The sequence below is a fragment of the Bactrocera dorsalis genome, chromosome 3 (genome assembly GCF_023373825.1).
Source record: "Bactrocera dorsalis isolate Fly_Bdor chromosome 3, ASM2337382v1, whole genome shotgun sequence".
In the NCBI taxonomy this organism is placed as follows: Eukaryota; Metazoa; Arthropoda; class Insecta; order Diptera; family Tephritidae; genus Bactrocera; species Bactrocera dorsalis.
Genome location: NC_064305.1, coordinates 65799019 through 65816275, shown reverse-complemented (window position 1 = coordinate 65816275; position 17257 = coordinate 65799019). Strand labels below are relative to the sequence as shown.

The following is a 17257-nucleotide window of genomic DNA, read 5'->3' as shown; positions in this document are numbered from 1 at the left end:
CTTCCAACGCTCCAATAACGCTGTGTAACAGTCGATAAGGATTGTGCTTCCCTTTCAAGGTATACATTAAAAATTATTTCATGCACATCCCAAAATACAGACGCTATATCCTTGCCAGCCGAAAAGTGAACTCGTGCGGCACCCACTTTGCATAGAGCTTTCTCATGCTCAAATATTCATGAATGATATGATATACACATTCAGTTGATAACTTTAGAATGCCTGCTATTCCGAGCAACTTTACTTTATGTTCAACCAAACCTATTTTGTGAACTTCTTTTGCGTCCACTGCGTTCGATGCTTACTTCACCACATCTAAACTTAGCATACCACTCCCTGTTGGTTGAATTCACTGGGGCAGTGTCCTGAAGCTAAGCCGAACCAAGTTGTTGTCTCAACTGAATTTTCCCCCTCAAAGCTGCATGCGGAAATCCTTTATTCCTTCCTATTATTTTCACTCGCCTTTTGAAAGTTAGGCAGAACTGTAAAGCATATCGATTTGATTCTAGTTTTAGGGCCTAGTAGGTTTTCATTTCTTCGTGCTTATTGTTCAATCTAAAAACTTTGTGCCAGAAAGTGACTACTTGTTTTACGTATCAATAAATTATACCTGGCGGAATGGTATAACCTGAGAGATTTTAGTCACAGAAATAGTATCTATTGCACATTTATCGTAAAGTATATGTTGGATCCACTAGGGGCTCAAAGCATTTGTTCGCTATTTTGACGATGCCATAGGAGACTAGATGCAGTTATGTGTACATATTTCTTGTTGACAGCAGATTGTTTGACAGAACAAGAATATTTTCTTTAATTGCTGTAATCTTCGTTTGGAAGACACTTGTCCCAACAAACTTGAAATTTTTTACATTATTCGAAGAAGATTACTACTATTAATATTGCAGTAGTCGTTTTTCTGCAGAAAGTATAAACCAAAAACTTATCAAAATCAAAAAAATAGTTCGATACTCTGAATGCCTGTAAACTATTTTACTTGCACTTTCAGATTTCTTATATTTTTAGGAGCTGTATTGACACTGTGTAAAAGTAAGGTTAAGACTTTGTTTCTTCGACAGACCCGCCTTTTCCCGGTTGTGTTGAAATTTCTCACCCAGTTTGATATTAAGTATTAGAAGTTCAGAAATTTTTGTTACATCCACAGAGCTTTTGAGTGCAGAGGATCTCAACATATTTTTGGATCGAGTCAACCAATCCATTGGATTACTGTTTGCAGTAAGAGTTAAGGAACACACATATTTAGAGACCTTCAAATAATTGTTGGTTCGAACTGCGTCTTTTTAGAGTTCGTCTCATAAACTTGTATGCTCCTTTAACAAACTCCTTTCATTAGAGTTGATGAAACGCTCAAGACTTTATCACGTTTCTTCAGTCAACTCTTCTTATTTGAATTTCTGTAACGCACTCTCTTCCAAAAAACCAGAACTGCTAGGCGTCTCGGTTGTCTGCGGCACAGAGTAAAATCTCCGAAGTCTTTTTTAGTGAGTCGGTTGGTGCTTCATATATGTTTGAGGGACTCTTATCAGTAGAACATATTGTACTTGTAATAAGACATATTATGCTGCTATACTAAATTCTATGCGGAGTCTAACGTACAGAAATTTCATAAATATATATCTAGCTAACGGTTGAGATATATATAAACCATTATTTTAACGTTATTGTTGTATATATTAGACATATAAGTAAACTAAAATTATGGAATTAGAAAATATAATACAAAAACAAAATTCAACATAATTATAAAACAGCACACGAGTAACTACGCCAAACCAGTAGATCAAAGTAAACACATATTATGTGCAGCCCATCTAGACAAAGCTGTGTATTTGTAATACAATCATACCATTGTATTTAGTTAGCACAACAACAATAAACAACAACAATACTACCATCACCACCAATAGTATCAATGTGCATATGAATGTAACAACAACAACAACAACCACACCGGCAACCACCATTAGTACAACAACAACATCAACATCATTGAATCGCACAGCACCGGTGCCATCGGTTTGTGTACGCGTGCCGCACAGTCCTAGCCTGGACTCGGGACGCGGCGGCGTCTTTGGCGGCGGTACACCGACTATAACCGAAAGATATCCGCCAACATATAGTGATAGTGACTTAACGACACTATTCGTGCGTGAGTGTGACACAACAACAAGCATCACTTACATTTATTTATATATTTTTGCTAAGAATTTCCTATTTGCAACGCTCACATCAACCCACGCTAGCTCGCTCGATCGCTAGCCCGCTGAACCCTCAACTTCGTTTTTTTGTTGCACGTTTGTTCTATACGCCACTCGCTCGCTAAATATAACGCATCTATTTAGATATCTATGAATCCAATTTTTTAAATAATTTTTGCTCCATATCGAAGAGTTCACTATTTTTGGAATATTGTAGCTCGCCACCTCCACCACCCTGTACTGTAAATACCCACTTAGCGGTTTTGCGACTATAATTTTTTTTCTTTTTTTTTGTATGGTAGCTTTATAATCGCGTAGCGTTGCTTGTTTGTAGTTGAAATTTTCGTCCCCACCTCACCTCCAGTAGTGACCGCTATCCTTTGGCCATGTCTAATAGACCGCCAAATCAACCGCTAATAGAAAATAGTCCTGTTTGCCATTACCACCGACCACCAAACACCAGTTCCGTTGCCGCCTCATATCCACAAAAGCCATTTTCCAACTCACCAACCGACAACAACCACAACATCAAAGTTTAACAATCAACAATCAGCGACCACAACATATCCCCCCTTATGTTGACACATTTTGTCATTATTAACACGCACACACATACATATATACATACGCATGTTGTTGCATCCGCATGCGTGTAATTACATAACTGCATGTTTGTGTTTGTTTTTTTGTATGTGTGTGTCGTAATTTATATTGCATGCTCGCGCTTTTTTGCGCACACAAAAAATTATTGATTACATGTGTATGTATATATAGTTATACTTTGAGGTGTACTCCTGAACTGGTTCATTTGTAATGTGTTAAGGTCCAGTTGCATTATTGCTGATTTTACAACGAAATTTCATTTAATTTGATAAAAAGTGTTATTTTATCTCAAAATGTATAATTTAAATAGTACCGAACTAGTTCATTTGTAATGTTTTAAGGACCAGTTGCATTATTGCTGATTTTATAACGAAATTTCATTTAATTTCATAAAAAGTGTTGTTTTAACCCAAAATGAATACCTTTGGGTTAGTACCGAACTGGTTCATTTGTAATGTGTTGCCGACCACCTGCATTAATTTTACAGCGAAATTGCATTTAATTTTATAAAAAGTGTTATTTTATACCAAAATATAAAACTTTTGAGTTGTACCGAACTGGTTTAAAATACGACCGTCGATGAAGGACAAAAACGAAGCGTTTTTGTTGTTCGTAAGGCTACAACACTGTTGGATTACGATAGCTAAAAGTTGTGGTCACTAATTTTTGAAGATATAAATAAGTATATAGCAAAATTTTTTCGCAGGCAAAACAGAAATCTTTTGTATCTCCTGATAGTTTTTCTAGTTAAGCAAATCCCAAAATGATCAACATTTTATAAATACCGCAAGGAAACGGACCTAATGCTATTAAAACAAGAAAAACGTTAACTTCGGTCACACTGAAATTAGACCACCTTTTATAAATAAAGGAGTTTCCATGCAAGAAATCAATTTTTATCGGTCAGTTCATATGACAGCTTTATGATATATTGATCCGATCTAGAAAATTTATTCGAAGATTATAACGTTACTTGGAACAATGATCCATGCCAAGTTTTGTGAAGATATCTCGTCAAAAGTTTTCCATATAACTACTTGACGTCAATCGTTCAGTTTGTATGGCAGCTATATGCTATCGTGAGCCGATCTGAAAAATTTCTTCGTAGATTGCATATTTGCTTTAGGCATTAACTTATTCCAAATTTCGTGAAGTTATCTCATCAAATGAAAAACTTTTCCATACAACCACTTTATTCCGATCGTTCTGTTTGGATAGAAGGACTTGGCTAAATCAATACAGCTCATCTAAATTAAAACGCTTTAGCTTGTCCCATCCAACTATTTCATTAGCAGTTTTCTAGACTTTCAAAAAATTTCATAAATTAATCGAAACCAGCACCGGTTCCGAACTAGTACTCTCTCGGAGCAGTACTAGTACCTCTACAAGCTAATTGCATGCACTGAAGCGTTCATGTGAATATCGCTGTTGGCATGCGTGCTGTCGTTTGATCCGTTAATCACTGTTTCAGCGTCAACGCCTTGCCACGCGTTTGCTTGCACTTCCGTTATATGAGGTTGCATGCAATTCCGTGTTGCACGTGTCAAAGTGTCAATACATATGTAACCACTGGCCTACATATAAATATACACTTGCATACACATATTCACGTTCATCAACTTATTTTTGCCGTACTTTCGTTCCGCACTGACCTGTGCCCGTTATTTGATGGCAGATTCGTCGTGTTAGCCAATAATTAAAATGTTGATTATAACTTTTTTAATACTCCTGCAACATGTTGGTACAGAGTACTATAGTTTTGTTCACCTAACAGTTGTACTTATCGCCTGAAACTATTTGAGAAAGATATAGTATTATATATATCAAAATGATCAGGATGACGAGAAAAGTTGAAATCCTAGTGACTATTTGTCTACCCGTCCGTCCGTCCGCCCGTGCAAGCCGTAACTGAGGTACAAATTTTAATATCTTGATGACACTTCGTTCGTATTCCTCGTTATTTTTCTGAAAATACTTCCCTAGCTTCAATCCTTGCAAGTTGCAAGTATAAAGTCGGTTCTACCCGACCTTAGCTCATCCTTACTTGTTTAAATTGGTTTTGGCATATATTTTGATTATTTTTAAGACTGAATTTAAATTAGTTGAATGCGTTCGCTGACAGTTTGACATTTTTTCATTTGTAAATCAGTCATTTATAGAAAGCTTGATATCATAGTATTATGGGGTCATGAAGTGATGTCACGTGTAGTGAGCCAGATTGCTGAACTATTGGCAATTTTCGTGAATTTTAATTGTGAATACTGGAAAATGCGATAACAGAAAATTTGAATTACATATCTCTCAGCGTTTTACTGAAAAGAGTTATGGCATCACTTTAAATTTTTGATAGAGAATTTGTTTGTCGATATGATATGATTTTAGGTATTTAATGTTGGCACATTTGGAATGTTTAATTTGGGAATTTTCACTTACTATGTAATGTGGGTATTTCTTTTACCAAAGATTTCAACAAAAAAAACTCGAGATAAGGGTAGATAAATTAGGTAAGATGACTGATCCCTCAGCATGGCGGAGTATCACACTTAGACTGTTACACAGAGTCTTTGTTGAAGCCAAACGAAACTCCTGTAATGGGATATCTCTTAGTTGGCTTTTATTTCTGTTTCCGCTATTTAACCTGGATGTTGAGATCCGAGTCGTTTTTGCTTTGATCCTGAAAAAGCCAAACATTCGAAATGAGTCTTATCTTCTTCCATAGAGGTGATTCAGATGGCGTGTCCTAAGAAACTTAATTTCACTACATGAATGCCGATCGAACAGTGCCCAGTTGGAACCACTGTTAGTACTATCAAAAGGTGGTAGTCATATATCTTACGATTTACCCAGTGCTAGAAGGACTTTGCGACTGATCGACGCTTGCTGATTTGTCTAAAGTCCAACAATAGTGACCCACAATAAGCCAACTGAGTTCCTACTCGTTTGAAATCCGTAGTTGTTGAAACTGAAGTACCAGCAAGCTTATCAGGCTTACAGTTTCTTGATATACCAGTATAGTCAGGCATCCATACCAGTCTAATACTTTCGGAGTGGATAGTAAGCACTCTGAAGGAGTCTGCGCTTCGAAGCCGTAGATGTACTGCTCCTAGATCGGGCAATACTTCTGTGGCTAGGAACCCAAACCAGTCTAATTGTAAAAGTCGAAAAATCTATACTACCTACTACTATTGGATTGGATAGTAACCACTCTGAAGGAAACTGCGTTTTGGAGCAACATATCTACTACTACCTTTATGGCAGCCACCACGGCTTGAAAGACGCTGCAAAGGTCAGGAAGCTTAAGGTTGGAGCTAAAGGCAAGTTCCCGACAGTGTACTCCTCCACCAACCTTTTATGAATACCTAAAACAGCTCACGGTCTTTTTTTCTCCAGCGAGTCCCTCCCTCCCATTTATCCCACAAAGGTTTGTAAGCAAACTAGCGATAGCCAAAGCTGGGCTTGGCGATCTGGTAACCTTGCATCGATGTTGAATTTCCGCGAGTGCTTCTTATCTAGGCTGAGTCCCTAGAACTTAATTCTGTCAAGAGGCCGTGGGGGTTCCAGCCACGATATTTCCTAGTGTATGAAAACATTTCAGTTTTGCTAGAATTAATGGCGAGGCCGCTTTTAGCAGTCAAGTTGCATGAGATGCCAAGATACTTCTGAGTTATCTCGTGCATGGCATTCAGAACACTTCCCCCAAGTACTACATTGTCTTCGTAGGCAACCGCCCACTTCCTCAAGCTTTATAGGGAACTCTCCCTTGTAAGATCCCTCTACTCTCAATCCGCTGGGTTCGCGCACGTCTATCTCTTGGGATATTATTCCTTAACTGCAGAATCAATCAAAGTCTTAATGATTCCACGAGGTTGACATAATATTCATCTTTCAGACAATTTGTGGAGTGGCAATGAAGGCAGGTTTTAAACGATCTATTGAAACTTTAATAGCGTTTGTATGGAGCCGATAGCAATTGTCGTACTAGATCGTCTCTAATAAAAACTTGTTGGCAGGTTTTGAACCCAGAGCGAACGAATACTTTTTGTTTTTCGAATGGTCGTAAATCCTGCATACTTAAACATAGTTGTTTGTCCATATCAACTTCGTTGTTTGTCGGTTTGTACCTATGAAGAATTCTGAAGGTAGTCATAGGTTCTCGCCGTAAACTAGATCGACTGGTGCTGCGTTCAAATCGTTTTTATAGAATATATGAATCGTAACCCAAATAAAATAGTGGTAAATATGAAGTCCACTGCTGCTTTGAAAATACGATGCCATCTTTCGACGATACCATTTGCTGTTAAGGCATGGTTGTAAAATGGCGCGTTCCCAAGAGCTGCAGTCACATCACAGATACAACAAACCTCGAGATCCAGTCAATTAGTAGTCCTTTGGCTACAGTTGGAGCTTTTATATCTGATATAGGTAACGCTTCTGCCCAGCGTGTGAATCTAGCTAAGATTAGGAGACAATAACGATTTCGTTTGGATGGTGAAAATGGTCCGACTAGATATGGAGGTTATATGGAGCCTAGGTTAAATTTTCGAAAATGAAAGAGTCAAATGGAATTAAAAATTGTTCTATATGGCAAGTAAACGTAGTTGTTTTAAAATTTTGCTCTCATTTGCGCACTGTGAAGTAAGAATCTAAAATGAATGTCACGTACCAACTTCAGTAGAAATTGGTCGGTCGGATCCCGCTGTTATCTTTCGATTTCATCCATTTTTATAATGTCGATAGGAGTACTGAAGCTACTTTACTACTGCCATCTTATTATATATGTATTATAATTTACTGCGGAAAGACAGACAGATAATAACCCATATTTCAACTCGTCATACAACCTTTAGGTGAACAGAACTAATATACTCTATAGCAACATATTGCAAGTGCATAAAATTATCTTACAATTCACTAAGCAAAAAAGCCCACAGATATTTTTTTGTTTCAATTAGCTGTTAATTTAAACAAAAATAATTTCCTTGTACAATTTTTTATCGTTTATTTGTTTTGCTAATGTTTTCCAATCAATAATTGTTGTCATATGTATCAGATGTGTTGGTCCGCTGGGGCGTATGAGTAACTAATTAAAAGCTTATCTAACAAAACACACCTTCGATAGCCGCAAAGATAACCGGAACATGTTTAACCTTAATTTAAAATGCAATTTCGCAAATGTAACAACAAAACAAACAACATATTCGTTGCGCTTCAAGGAACACTGCGTTGACAGTGAAATTCTCATACAAAGCAATTGCATAAAAATTGACTTGCTGCAAGGAGTGTGTGGCGTAATATGTCATGTTTATCAGTTTAAATGCAAATTTAATTTATTTTAATGCATTCTGTGGTTTAATTTTTGGTTTAAAAATGCAAATTTACTTGGTTTTAATTCCGCTTGATATTTTCTAATATACTTGTTATTACCAATTATTTGTTATGGCAAAAATTACCATATTTACATAAATGATTCAACCCTGCTCCGCCTGCACGCTGATATACATATTTTCATGTTGTATAATTTTATTATTAAAACCACCTCTTTCTTTAAAATGCTGTAGCTAACAAATAAGTGTATATATATATGGAGAAGCATACTTTTAGGGGCTCCACATGTAAATACTCATTTTATACCAACATAACAACAATTTTCACCTCCTAAGTGACAATTTTATACTTTAAATGTGCCTTGTGCTGTAAATAAACATTGCTGTATATATGTGTGTGTACCCACCTTGTGCTTTTACGAGCCACCTTTTACTCTGCTACCGCCCGCGTGCTCGTTAACAAATATGAAAGCTAAGCTGCTGCTAAACTTATATTCGATTTTAATACTCCAAAACATAAATAAAACAAATAATTCTCTCTTTGTTCTCTCCGTGTGCATTCCGTAAATAGCAACTGATAATCTAACGTCTGTGATAATCTCCGATTCGAAGCAGAATCTCAAGGATACAACGGTGACATCGATGAATGCAACGCAAACACCCTCGGCCACGACAACAACCACCGTCACCACAACGATACCGCCAATGTTGGGTGGCGGCGGCGGTGGTAGCGGCGGCAACGGCTTAGGCTATAGCGGTGGCAGCAGTAGTGGTGGTGGCGGTGGCGGTCTGAGTGTTGCAACCGCCACATTAACGACTAGCAATCACTTGGATGTGCCGCAAGCGGGGAATCCAAATCTGCTTAGCCCCGATGTGCTCAATCAGCGTAGAGGTGAGTGTGGTGTAAAGGTGTTGTGTGATTTATGTACATATTTCGTGCAGCACTTTGAAGATTGTTAAATAAACGCTGATCATATAAAAAGCAGGCAATAAAATTGTGCAATATATAATTTCTTTGTGCAATATTTATTCATTAGCTTTTTTTAGGTTGAGTTCCAAAATAGCTTGTAGTGAAAAAAGTGGCCGGAATTCCTTCAAACTATTTATTTTATGCCGCGCATTGATGAAGTGCCGCAGATTATATGATCGTGTGGTGTTAAAACTTTTTTATAGCGAAAAAAATATTCATTTATGTAACAATGAACAAAATAGCATTAAGTTTATATCTGGTATGTCATGTGTACGCAAAGACCTCAATATCAGTCTTCTTTGCGACAGAGAGATTGAAACGAAATGGAGCAAAGCACGCGCTTGATGAAATGTGAGTAGGGGAACCCCACAAGGTGGAATTCTCTATCTTTACTTTTCTATGAGTCCAGGTCGTTAAAGACCTTCTTAAAAAAGTATCCTGTACAAGTTGAAGCAGTAGCATCTCAGTGTCGTAACAATTGGGCAGTCGGAAGTGGTCTCGCCATCAACCGAGATGGTTTTATTACTAGAAATTATAAGATCACGGAAGCCGAGTATCGAAGAGAGATTAAAACATGCATCGATCTTCTGAAACTACTTTAAAAGAGCCATTGTCAAAAGGTGGTGTCTCTCACCGAAAGTGGTCCTCTGGTTCTACGACACCGTACTAAAGCCCAATATGTTCTATGCAGTACTTATGTGGTAGAGGGCTCTAGAAAAGACCACATTTGTAAAGAAATTCAGAAGAGCGTTCACTGGGCGCCGATCATCAACATGTGTGGTGCACTAAGGTCAAACCTAATCATGGCTATTAACGTCATCTTGCACATATTGCTCGTGGACATCGTCGAAGGTGTCTGGCTACGAAAGTTGCTATCAGACTCAGAGAACCAGGGTTTCGAACAGAACACATCTCTGAACACTTCGAAATCCTCACTCGTTTTGGCTTCATACCAAACCACTTGGATCATGAAGCTGCCAAACCGAATTTGTTCCGAAGTGCAGTCTCCTTCAGAGAAGTGACCATTTATTTAGATAGCAGAGCGGCAATAGCTTGAACTTATTAATAGTGCGTTAAGGGTTATTCAAGGACTGCCTAACCCCGCTACAGCAGCATCGAGTGCCTTTGTGATAAGATTGCGGAATCGCAGAAAATAGCAAATTTGATGAGCTAGCAAGGAAAGATACCCCGAAACAGCTATCTGTAGAATATGAGCGGGTCAGACGCCATCTGGAGAAGCAGCCTTGTGTACTGTGGCAGAATATCCCTATAAGATCAAATGTTTTCCAACGAAAGGATTATTACTGATTCATTTCACCAAATATTCTAGAATATCCTACTAGTACATTTTTATGCCGGTTTTAACTTTTTTTGTGCATAAATGGAGGGCAACGGTAGGTTTGCTCAAGTCGTGGAGATGACCCAAACTCATTGATTCTCACTTGAACAGAAATCGTCCTTTGTGTTACCCAAAAACTCCTAAAAGGTGTATTATCATATCCTCAAAGTTCGACAAACCTTTATGTCCTTACCACAAATTTAATAAGGCGATTAATATCAATCCTACCAACTTTGCTAGTTTCGACAAAAGTATGTATATTGAGCTATTTCAATCTCAGTCTAGCAAAAGCCGAACAATAGAAAAGGAAGTGACAAGATGATTCCACCTCGCTTTCCTCCTTACATTTGTCCGACAGAAAACGGAGCTGTACCGCATGTAAACGTGTTAGATAGTTTCCAGTCAGAATACTTACAATTGCATCGAGCTTAGCTGTGCTGAGAGCAATTAGTTCGGATGACCTCTTACATATGGTCCACATCTGGCCAGAAGGATCTCGCAGTTGCAAGAGTTCTGGTTGTTGACGAGAGCTTACTGAGTTCACTGAAGGTCCAATAGTCCAACACCAGAATGCAAGCAAACATCAGCTGACCGACTCGACGCCAACACGCAAGCAGATATCGGCGAATCAACTCGACTCCAATCGGATGAAATTGAGAAAAGGGTGCCCTCCCTATCCAGCTCATCGGCTTTGCAGTTTCCAGCAATTCCGCTGTAACCGGACACCATTTACAGGAGACTACACATTAAACTCTTACAGCAGCCGGATGATCATCACGTTGAATCCCTGCAATAACATTTCTGCACGTGTTTGAAAGCTTTTGAATATATTCTGTTGTCTAATACATTCACTTTCTTAGAAATAGCCGCTTCCATCTTCTAAGCCTAATTTACTTTAAGAGCGTTGTCAGCAGATTATCAGTTGACCAACGGTAGGCCTTTAATCGAGAGATCGCTTGGAAACAGTCTTGACATTCATCCGGTATCCCTTTGTTCCGAAATAATTTTCGGCTGCCAGACCACTGTAGTGCCTCTGAGGCAGAAGTGGCAAGCATCAAGGTAACAGCAGTGGTATTTCTCCGAAGTACGGCTTCTACTTGGTAGTATGCATCCGATCTGCTGGTAGAGCTGCTATGCATGCCTTGAGCTCATTGACAGTAAGCTCAAAGCTAATTAAAATTTATCAAATGTTGTACGTCGACGACTGCAAGAAAAGGCACTCTTATCCAATTTCCATTAAGATGGGTAAGAACAGCGATTCTTCTTGTCCAGCTTAATTAATAATTTCAAGAGCGCAGCTTTTTTGATAGAAATTTTATTAAATACTTCGTTACCTTTTTCCTTAAATATATTTAAAAAAAAAGCAAAAAACAACAAACTAACTCGAAGAAATCTTAACTTTCCCGTCTGACTTACTAGGCAGTCGTCGCCCATCCATACTACCCGTACCGGACATGTTCACCTCATCATCGTTCAGCATATCAGGCAACGACGACGGCGAAGAAGGCGATGAGAGCGAAGATGAAATTGACGATGATGTGCCGTGGCGATCGCCATCTGAGAAAATAGCGTAAGTCCATTCACAATTCATACACTATGTGCCATAAGTATGTATATATTTGTACATGATATATGTATGTATATTCCCGTATGCACCCAAATCCATAAACTCACCAATATCCATGTAAACAATTTGTCTCTCCTACATATATTTATTTAAAAAATAGTTGAACTACTTCTCTATTTCGTAAATACCTACTTTTTAATCCTGGCAATACGTTGGTTCTAGCATTTTTTTTAATTTGTGACTTTTTATGCAAAATCGACACACTCACTTACTTATGAACATATTTAGTGATTTAGTGTCTTCGAAAAAGTGTTTTTGATATTTACAGTTGTTATAGTGTGTGTATATGTTTTACTCCCTAATTGTTGTCCAATACCCACTGTAAACTACAGTAATGATAAGTGTACTTGTGTCTTAACTGAGGTTGTGAACCCCACTAAAGTCGGTGCTTGTGTAAAATATTTTGAAAATAGTTTGTTGTAAAGTGTGTTGGACAAAACTGTTGACAAATAACGTTGAAGAAGGTTAGTAGTAGTAAGAAATTATAAAATTCATATATAAAAAGTTTAATTTAAAAATTCAAGAAATAAACTATATATAAAGTAATTAAGGAAATGAAAGATATAAATATAAAGTAAAAATATAAAATGAAAAAAATATATAAAATCGTAATGAAAAATAAAAAATTAAAATAACTAAGTAATGAAAGACTAAGTTCGCGTAACTGAACATTTTATAATTATATTTTATAAAAATTATTAATTTTAAGCAAACTAATCCACTTAAAAATATCGATAATAATGACAGCAAAAGCAGAGGTTAACTGGTGGAAAATCCGAAATCCTTATAAGTAGTATCTTGGGCTAAGGGAAGTGTTGGACTTACTACTATGAGCAAAAACTAGTAAGACTTTCCTCATTATTTTAAAATTTTTAATTTATTCTTCAAAATCTATATCATCCCACTCAAAGTAATCCCCTTGACCCGAATACACTTGTCCCAATGCTTTTTCCAATCGTCAAAACAGTTGTTAAAGTCAATTTCTGGAATAGCTTCCAATGCGGGTAACGTTTTATGTTTAATCTCCTCCACGAAGCGTTCGTTTAAGTTCGCTGAATTGTCAAAAATTACAGGAAGCTAACAGACGTACTTGGTGGTTGCGGCACGTTATTGATTAAAAATTTGGCGATAAACTTACGAAGGATCAATGCAGTGTGCGCCGATGCATCATCGTGGTGCGAAAACTAAGAGTTTTCTGTCCATAATTCCGGCGTCGTTTTACGAAAATCTTCGTGCAAATGACGCATAACACTTAAATAATATTCCTTTTTGACAGTATGGCCAGTCGGAAGGAATTCGGGGAGCATCACACTGCGATAATAGAACAAAACTGTCAATACAACCTTAATTTTTGACCTGCTTTGGTGTGGTTTTGCCGGCTTCGGCTACGATTGATCGTCTGCTTCTGGGTCGCCAGCATAGATTCAAGGCTTATCGTCAGTAATAATTCATTTCATGACATCCTGGTAGTCGGAAAGCATTGTTTCACAGACGGTGACAGCCATGGGAACTAAAGTTAAAGCGGGTCGATTTACAGAGAGCTATAAAAACGGAAAATATATACGGATCATTCTGAACAACTTTGCCTATAAGGCCACGGTCTTAAATCGGCTGCGACCCAGCGATTTGAAGGGCGAAGATGAAGAAATCTAAATAGTCGGTTTTATCGACTTCCTCTAACTGGGATTCATCATAGTTATGGTCGACAGTTTTGAACCTTTAAGGTACTAGAGGTGCTTGATTTGTATATGTCAAGGATTTTATGAAAACTAAAATTTGGGAAATAGAATTTGTGGTGCCGCGCCCACTTACAAATTTGTACACCGATTTCTATAAATGTTTACGTATCAATTTTAATGTGAACATTTATTATTTTAATGTATTTATTGAGCGAGTTAAATATAAGCTTAAGTTGTTTGGAAGATATACTAATGTGCCCAAAATAAGGTGACATTGTATTTATTTTGAAAATTCTTTATTTATTTTTCCAAATCAATTTCATCCCCTTCAAAGTAATCCCCTCCCGATGCAATGCACTTATGCCAACGGATTTTCCAATCTTCGAAACACTGGTTGTAGTCACTTTCCGGGATGGCCTTCAGTTCCGTCTTCGCAGCGGCTTGAATGTCCTCTATCGTATAAAAACGGTGTCCCCGGAGCGGTCTTTTGAGCTCGGTGAACAGCCAGAAGTCGCACGGCGCCAGATCAGGTGAATACGGTGGTTGCGGAACGATATGGGTTGAGTTTTTGGCGTAATGATCAGAAATTACGAGGGCAGTATGGGATGGTGCATTATCGTGTTGTAAAAACCAAGAATTGTCTTTCCACAATTTCGGCCTTTTTAGGCGGATAGCGTTACGCAAACGACGCATAACTTTCAAATACTTAATATACTTTGTTGACTGTTTGACCGGTTGGAAGGAATTCATAATACACAACACCACGATAATCGAGGAAAACAGTCAACATGACTCTGATTTTTGAGCGGCTTTGGCGTGATTTTTTTTGGTCTCGGCTCTCTTTTGGCACGATTTGACGCGCTTGAAGCCCAAAACATCCTTCAAAATTGTATTGGCTGAGCCTTTCGATATGCTGATTTCATCAGCAAGGTCTCTAATTGTTAATCGATGGTTTTTCAACACTAAATCTTTGAACGTCAACGTGATTCGTTGAACGTGAGCTTCGTCGGTTAAGGTTGATGGTCGCCCTGGACGCTCTTCGTCTTCGACACGTTCACGGCCGGCTTGGAACTCACTATACCACTTGTAAACATTTTTTAGACATAGCCTCATCACCAAAGGCTTTCTGCACCATAATCAACGTATCCGCAGCAGAAAATTGATTCCGTCAACAAAATTTATGCAAATTCTTTTCTCAACAAATGTCGACATCGCAAAAAACGAAAAACTCACTTTTCGCAGCTCACAAAACGACACGTATCTCAAACACTAATGAATATCTTGACATGAAATTTGACATAAATATGACTGACAGTACTACCAACCTAAAAAAATAATAATTCTCCAAATCCTTCGACGTGCGCAGTTTAAGTTCAAATGTCACCTTATTTTTTGGGCACAATTGGCAGTTACATGGGTTTCCTCGGATAAAAAAGAACCATTTTTCAAGAATTTTTTTCGCAAATAAAAATAAAATATTTTGTTAGAATTTTTTATTGTTACAAACATACTACACTATTAACAAAGAAATTCTGAAAATTTTGGAATAACATTTTAAACTGGCCCATTGATGCCAAAACATGAGCTCGCGTTGGCAGGATGAACCCTTACAGGATCAAAGACGTATTTTTTAGATAAAATCTTTACTTTACCGAAGGAAAAATTTTTCAGAGATTATTGACTGACATTTTTACAAAAGAAAAATTAAATTTCAGTAAAAATTCGCGACATTTTTTTTCAAATAGTTTTAAACGAAAAAAAACGTTCGTCCAAGTTTTTAAAAATTATATCTCAAAACACCTGTCTTACATTTCATGAGGATCGGTTACACTTTAGTTTTTTAAACAAAGCAAGAAACTTCCAATTTATATAAAAACTTTAAATTTATTTATAAAAACAAAAAAAAAATTGAAAAATAATAAAAATGTAAAATATAAAATATAATATGTATAATAAAAATAAAAATAAAAATATATGTTTTTCTTAATATTAAATTAAATACTTTAATTTCTTAAACAAAGTAAGAAACTTCAAATTTATTTTTGCATATAAAATTAAAAATAAATAATTATTAAAATAATAAAAAAATATATACATTTTTTAAATATGAAAATAATTTTTTTTGCTTTCTAAATTTGAAGGAAAGAAGGAAAATTTAAATTCATTTAAAAATATAAAAAATTAAAGAAAAATTAAACATTTTAGACAACGCAAGGATAATAAAATCCTGTCATAGTGGACCCATAACAATTATACAATATTTTTTATTAATTTCCAATTATTAAATTAATTTTTATCATGAAATATTACACAATTTCAAATCATAATTTTTTTATAATTCACAAAGTTGTAAGTGGAGGTCTCCTCTCAAACACCTTTCTATATTTCTTTCACTCTATTATGAATTCGCTCACTTCCCCTTCACCCGCCGCACAACCACTTCCACACATTTAAGTGCGCTGAGCGGTCATTTTCCGCAATCGCGCACCTATTCGCTGATCATGAGCTCGTCGGAGGATTCGAATAATCAGTGTTGTTGCACGAGTCAGCCGCACTTGCAGAGCGAGTCGCGCTATCGCATGCTAGCGAAAAGTTTCAGCTGCGATAGCGATTGTCGGCGCGTGTTGCCCTGCAATTTCGTGCGTCGCAATCGTGCTCTCGCACAAGTCGTCGATGCTGCCGCCGATGCTGGCGACACGTATTGTTCACTTTGCTCCACCAACACTTGGATACCGGCCACGACGGCGACGACAACCACCTTCTCGACAACGGGCACTCAGCGCACTGCAGCCACCTCGAGCAGCTCGACTTCGGGTTGCTGCGGCGGTGGCAGTGGTGGCAAGGCGGCACGTCCCATCTGGGCTATGGATTATTTGCGGTAAGTATTAATGTGGCATGCGGCGTCATACATACAAACATACATACCTGTATCTGCATCAGTCAATCAGCATATCATCATCTGCTCGTAAGCATCGTTTGTTTGCCGTGTATCCTGCTGCAGTTTGCGTTTTTTGCCGTTTCCGTTTCCGATTTTACTTCTAACTACATAAACGTGCTCGTAAACCTAACATATGTAACAGTGGATGCGCTTCTAATTTTTGGGATTGGCGCTCCTTGCGGCTGCTACTCAACACTGACACGGTTACTCTAACAGACTCACACACACACGCATATGCTCCTGCTCTGTTTACATGGACACGAGTTACTTGGTTTTCCGTTATTAAGCATAACTGTTCGTTGTATTTGCATTACTTTGTGGTCCAGTGTATTTTGGTGTTAATTATCCAATATGCTAATTGTTTAAGTTCATGTATGTGTGTCTCATAGCCGTCACACACGCATACATGCATATATTTGTATGTTAATTATTTTGCTGGCACGTAATTTAGTATGCTGAATGTAATTAACTTTTCTGTGTAAGTATCGAAATATTTTGCAATATCATTACAGTTACCTAAGTGCTCATATAAATATTCATAAAATTATTGTTACTTTGCGA

General features: G+C 37.4%; 1 protein-coding gene across 16 annotated transcripts in view; it reads left to right on the top strand.

Moving 5' to 3' along the window:
• LOC105233852 (potassium channel subfamily T member 2) overlaps nucleotides 1–17257 on the top strand; it is a 263246-nt gene that overhangs the window by 218464 nt on the left and 27525 nt on the right. For 13 of the 16 annotated variants that reach the window (XM_049451971.1, XM_049451970.1, XM_049451966.1 and 10 more), the window contains 4 exons: nucleotides 1877–2167; nucleotides 8715–9035; nucleotides 11872–12022; nucleotides 16214–16636. In XM_049451971.1, the coding sequence (XP_049307928.1) occupies nucleotides 1877–2167; nucleotides 8715–9035; nucleotides 11872–12022; nucleotides 16214–16636 (1186 nt within the window). The remainder of the gene's footprint in view (nucleotides 1–1876; nucleotides 2168–8714; nucleotides 9036–11871; nucleotides 12023–16213; nucleotides 16637–17257) is intronic. The other 3 variants (XM_049451973.1, XM_049451974.1, XM_049451975.1) reach the window with 2 other exon arrangements.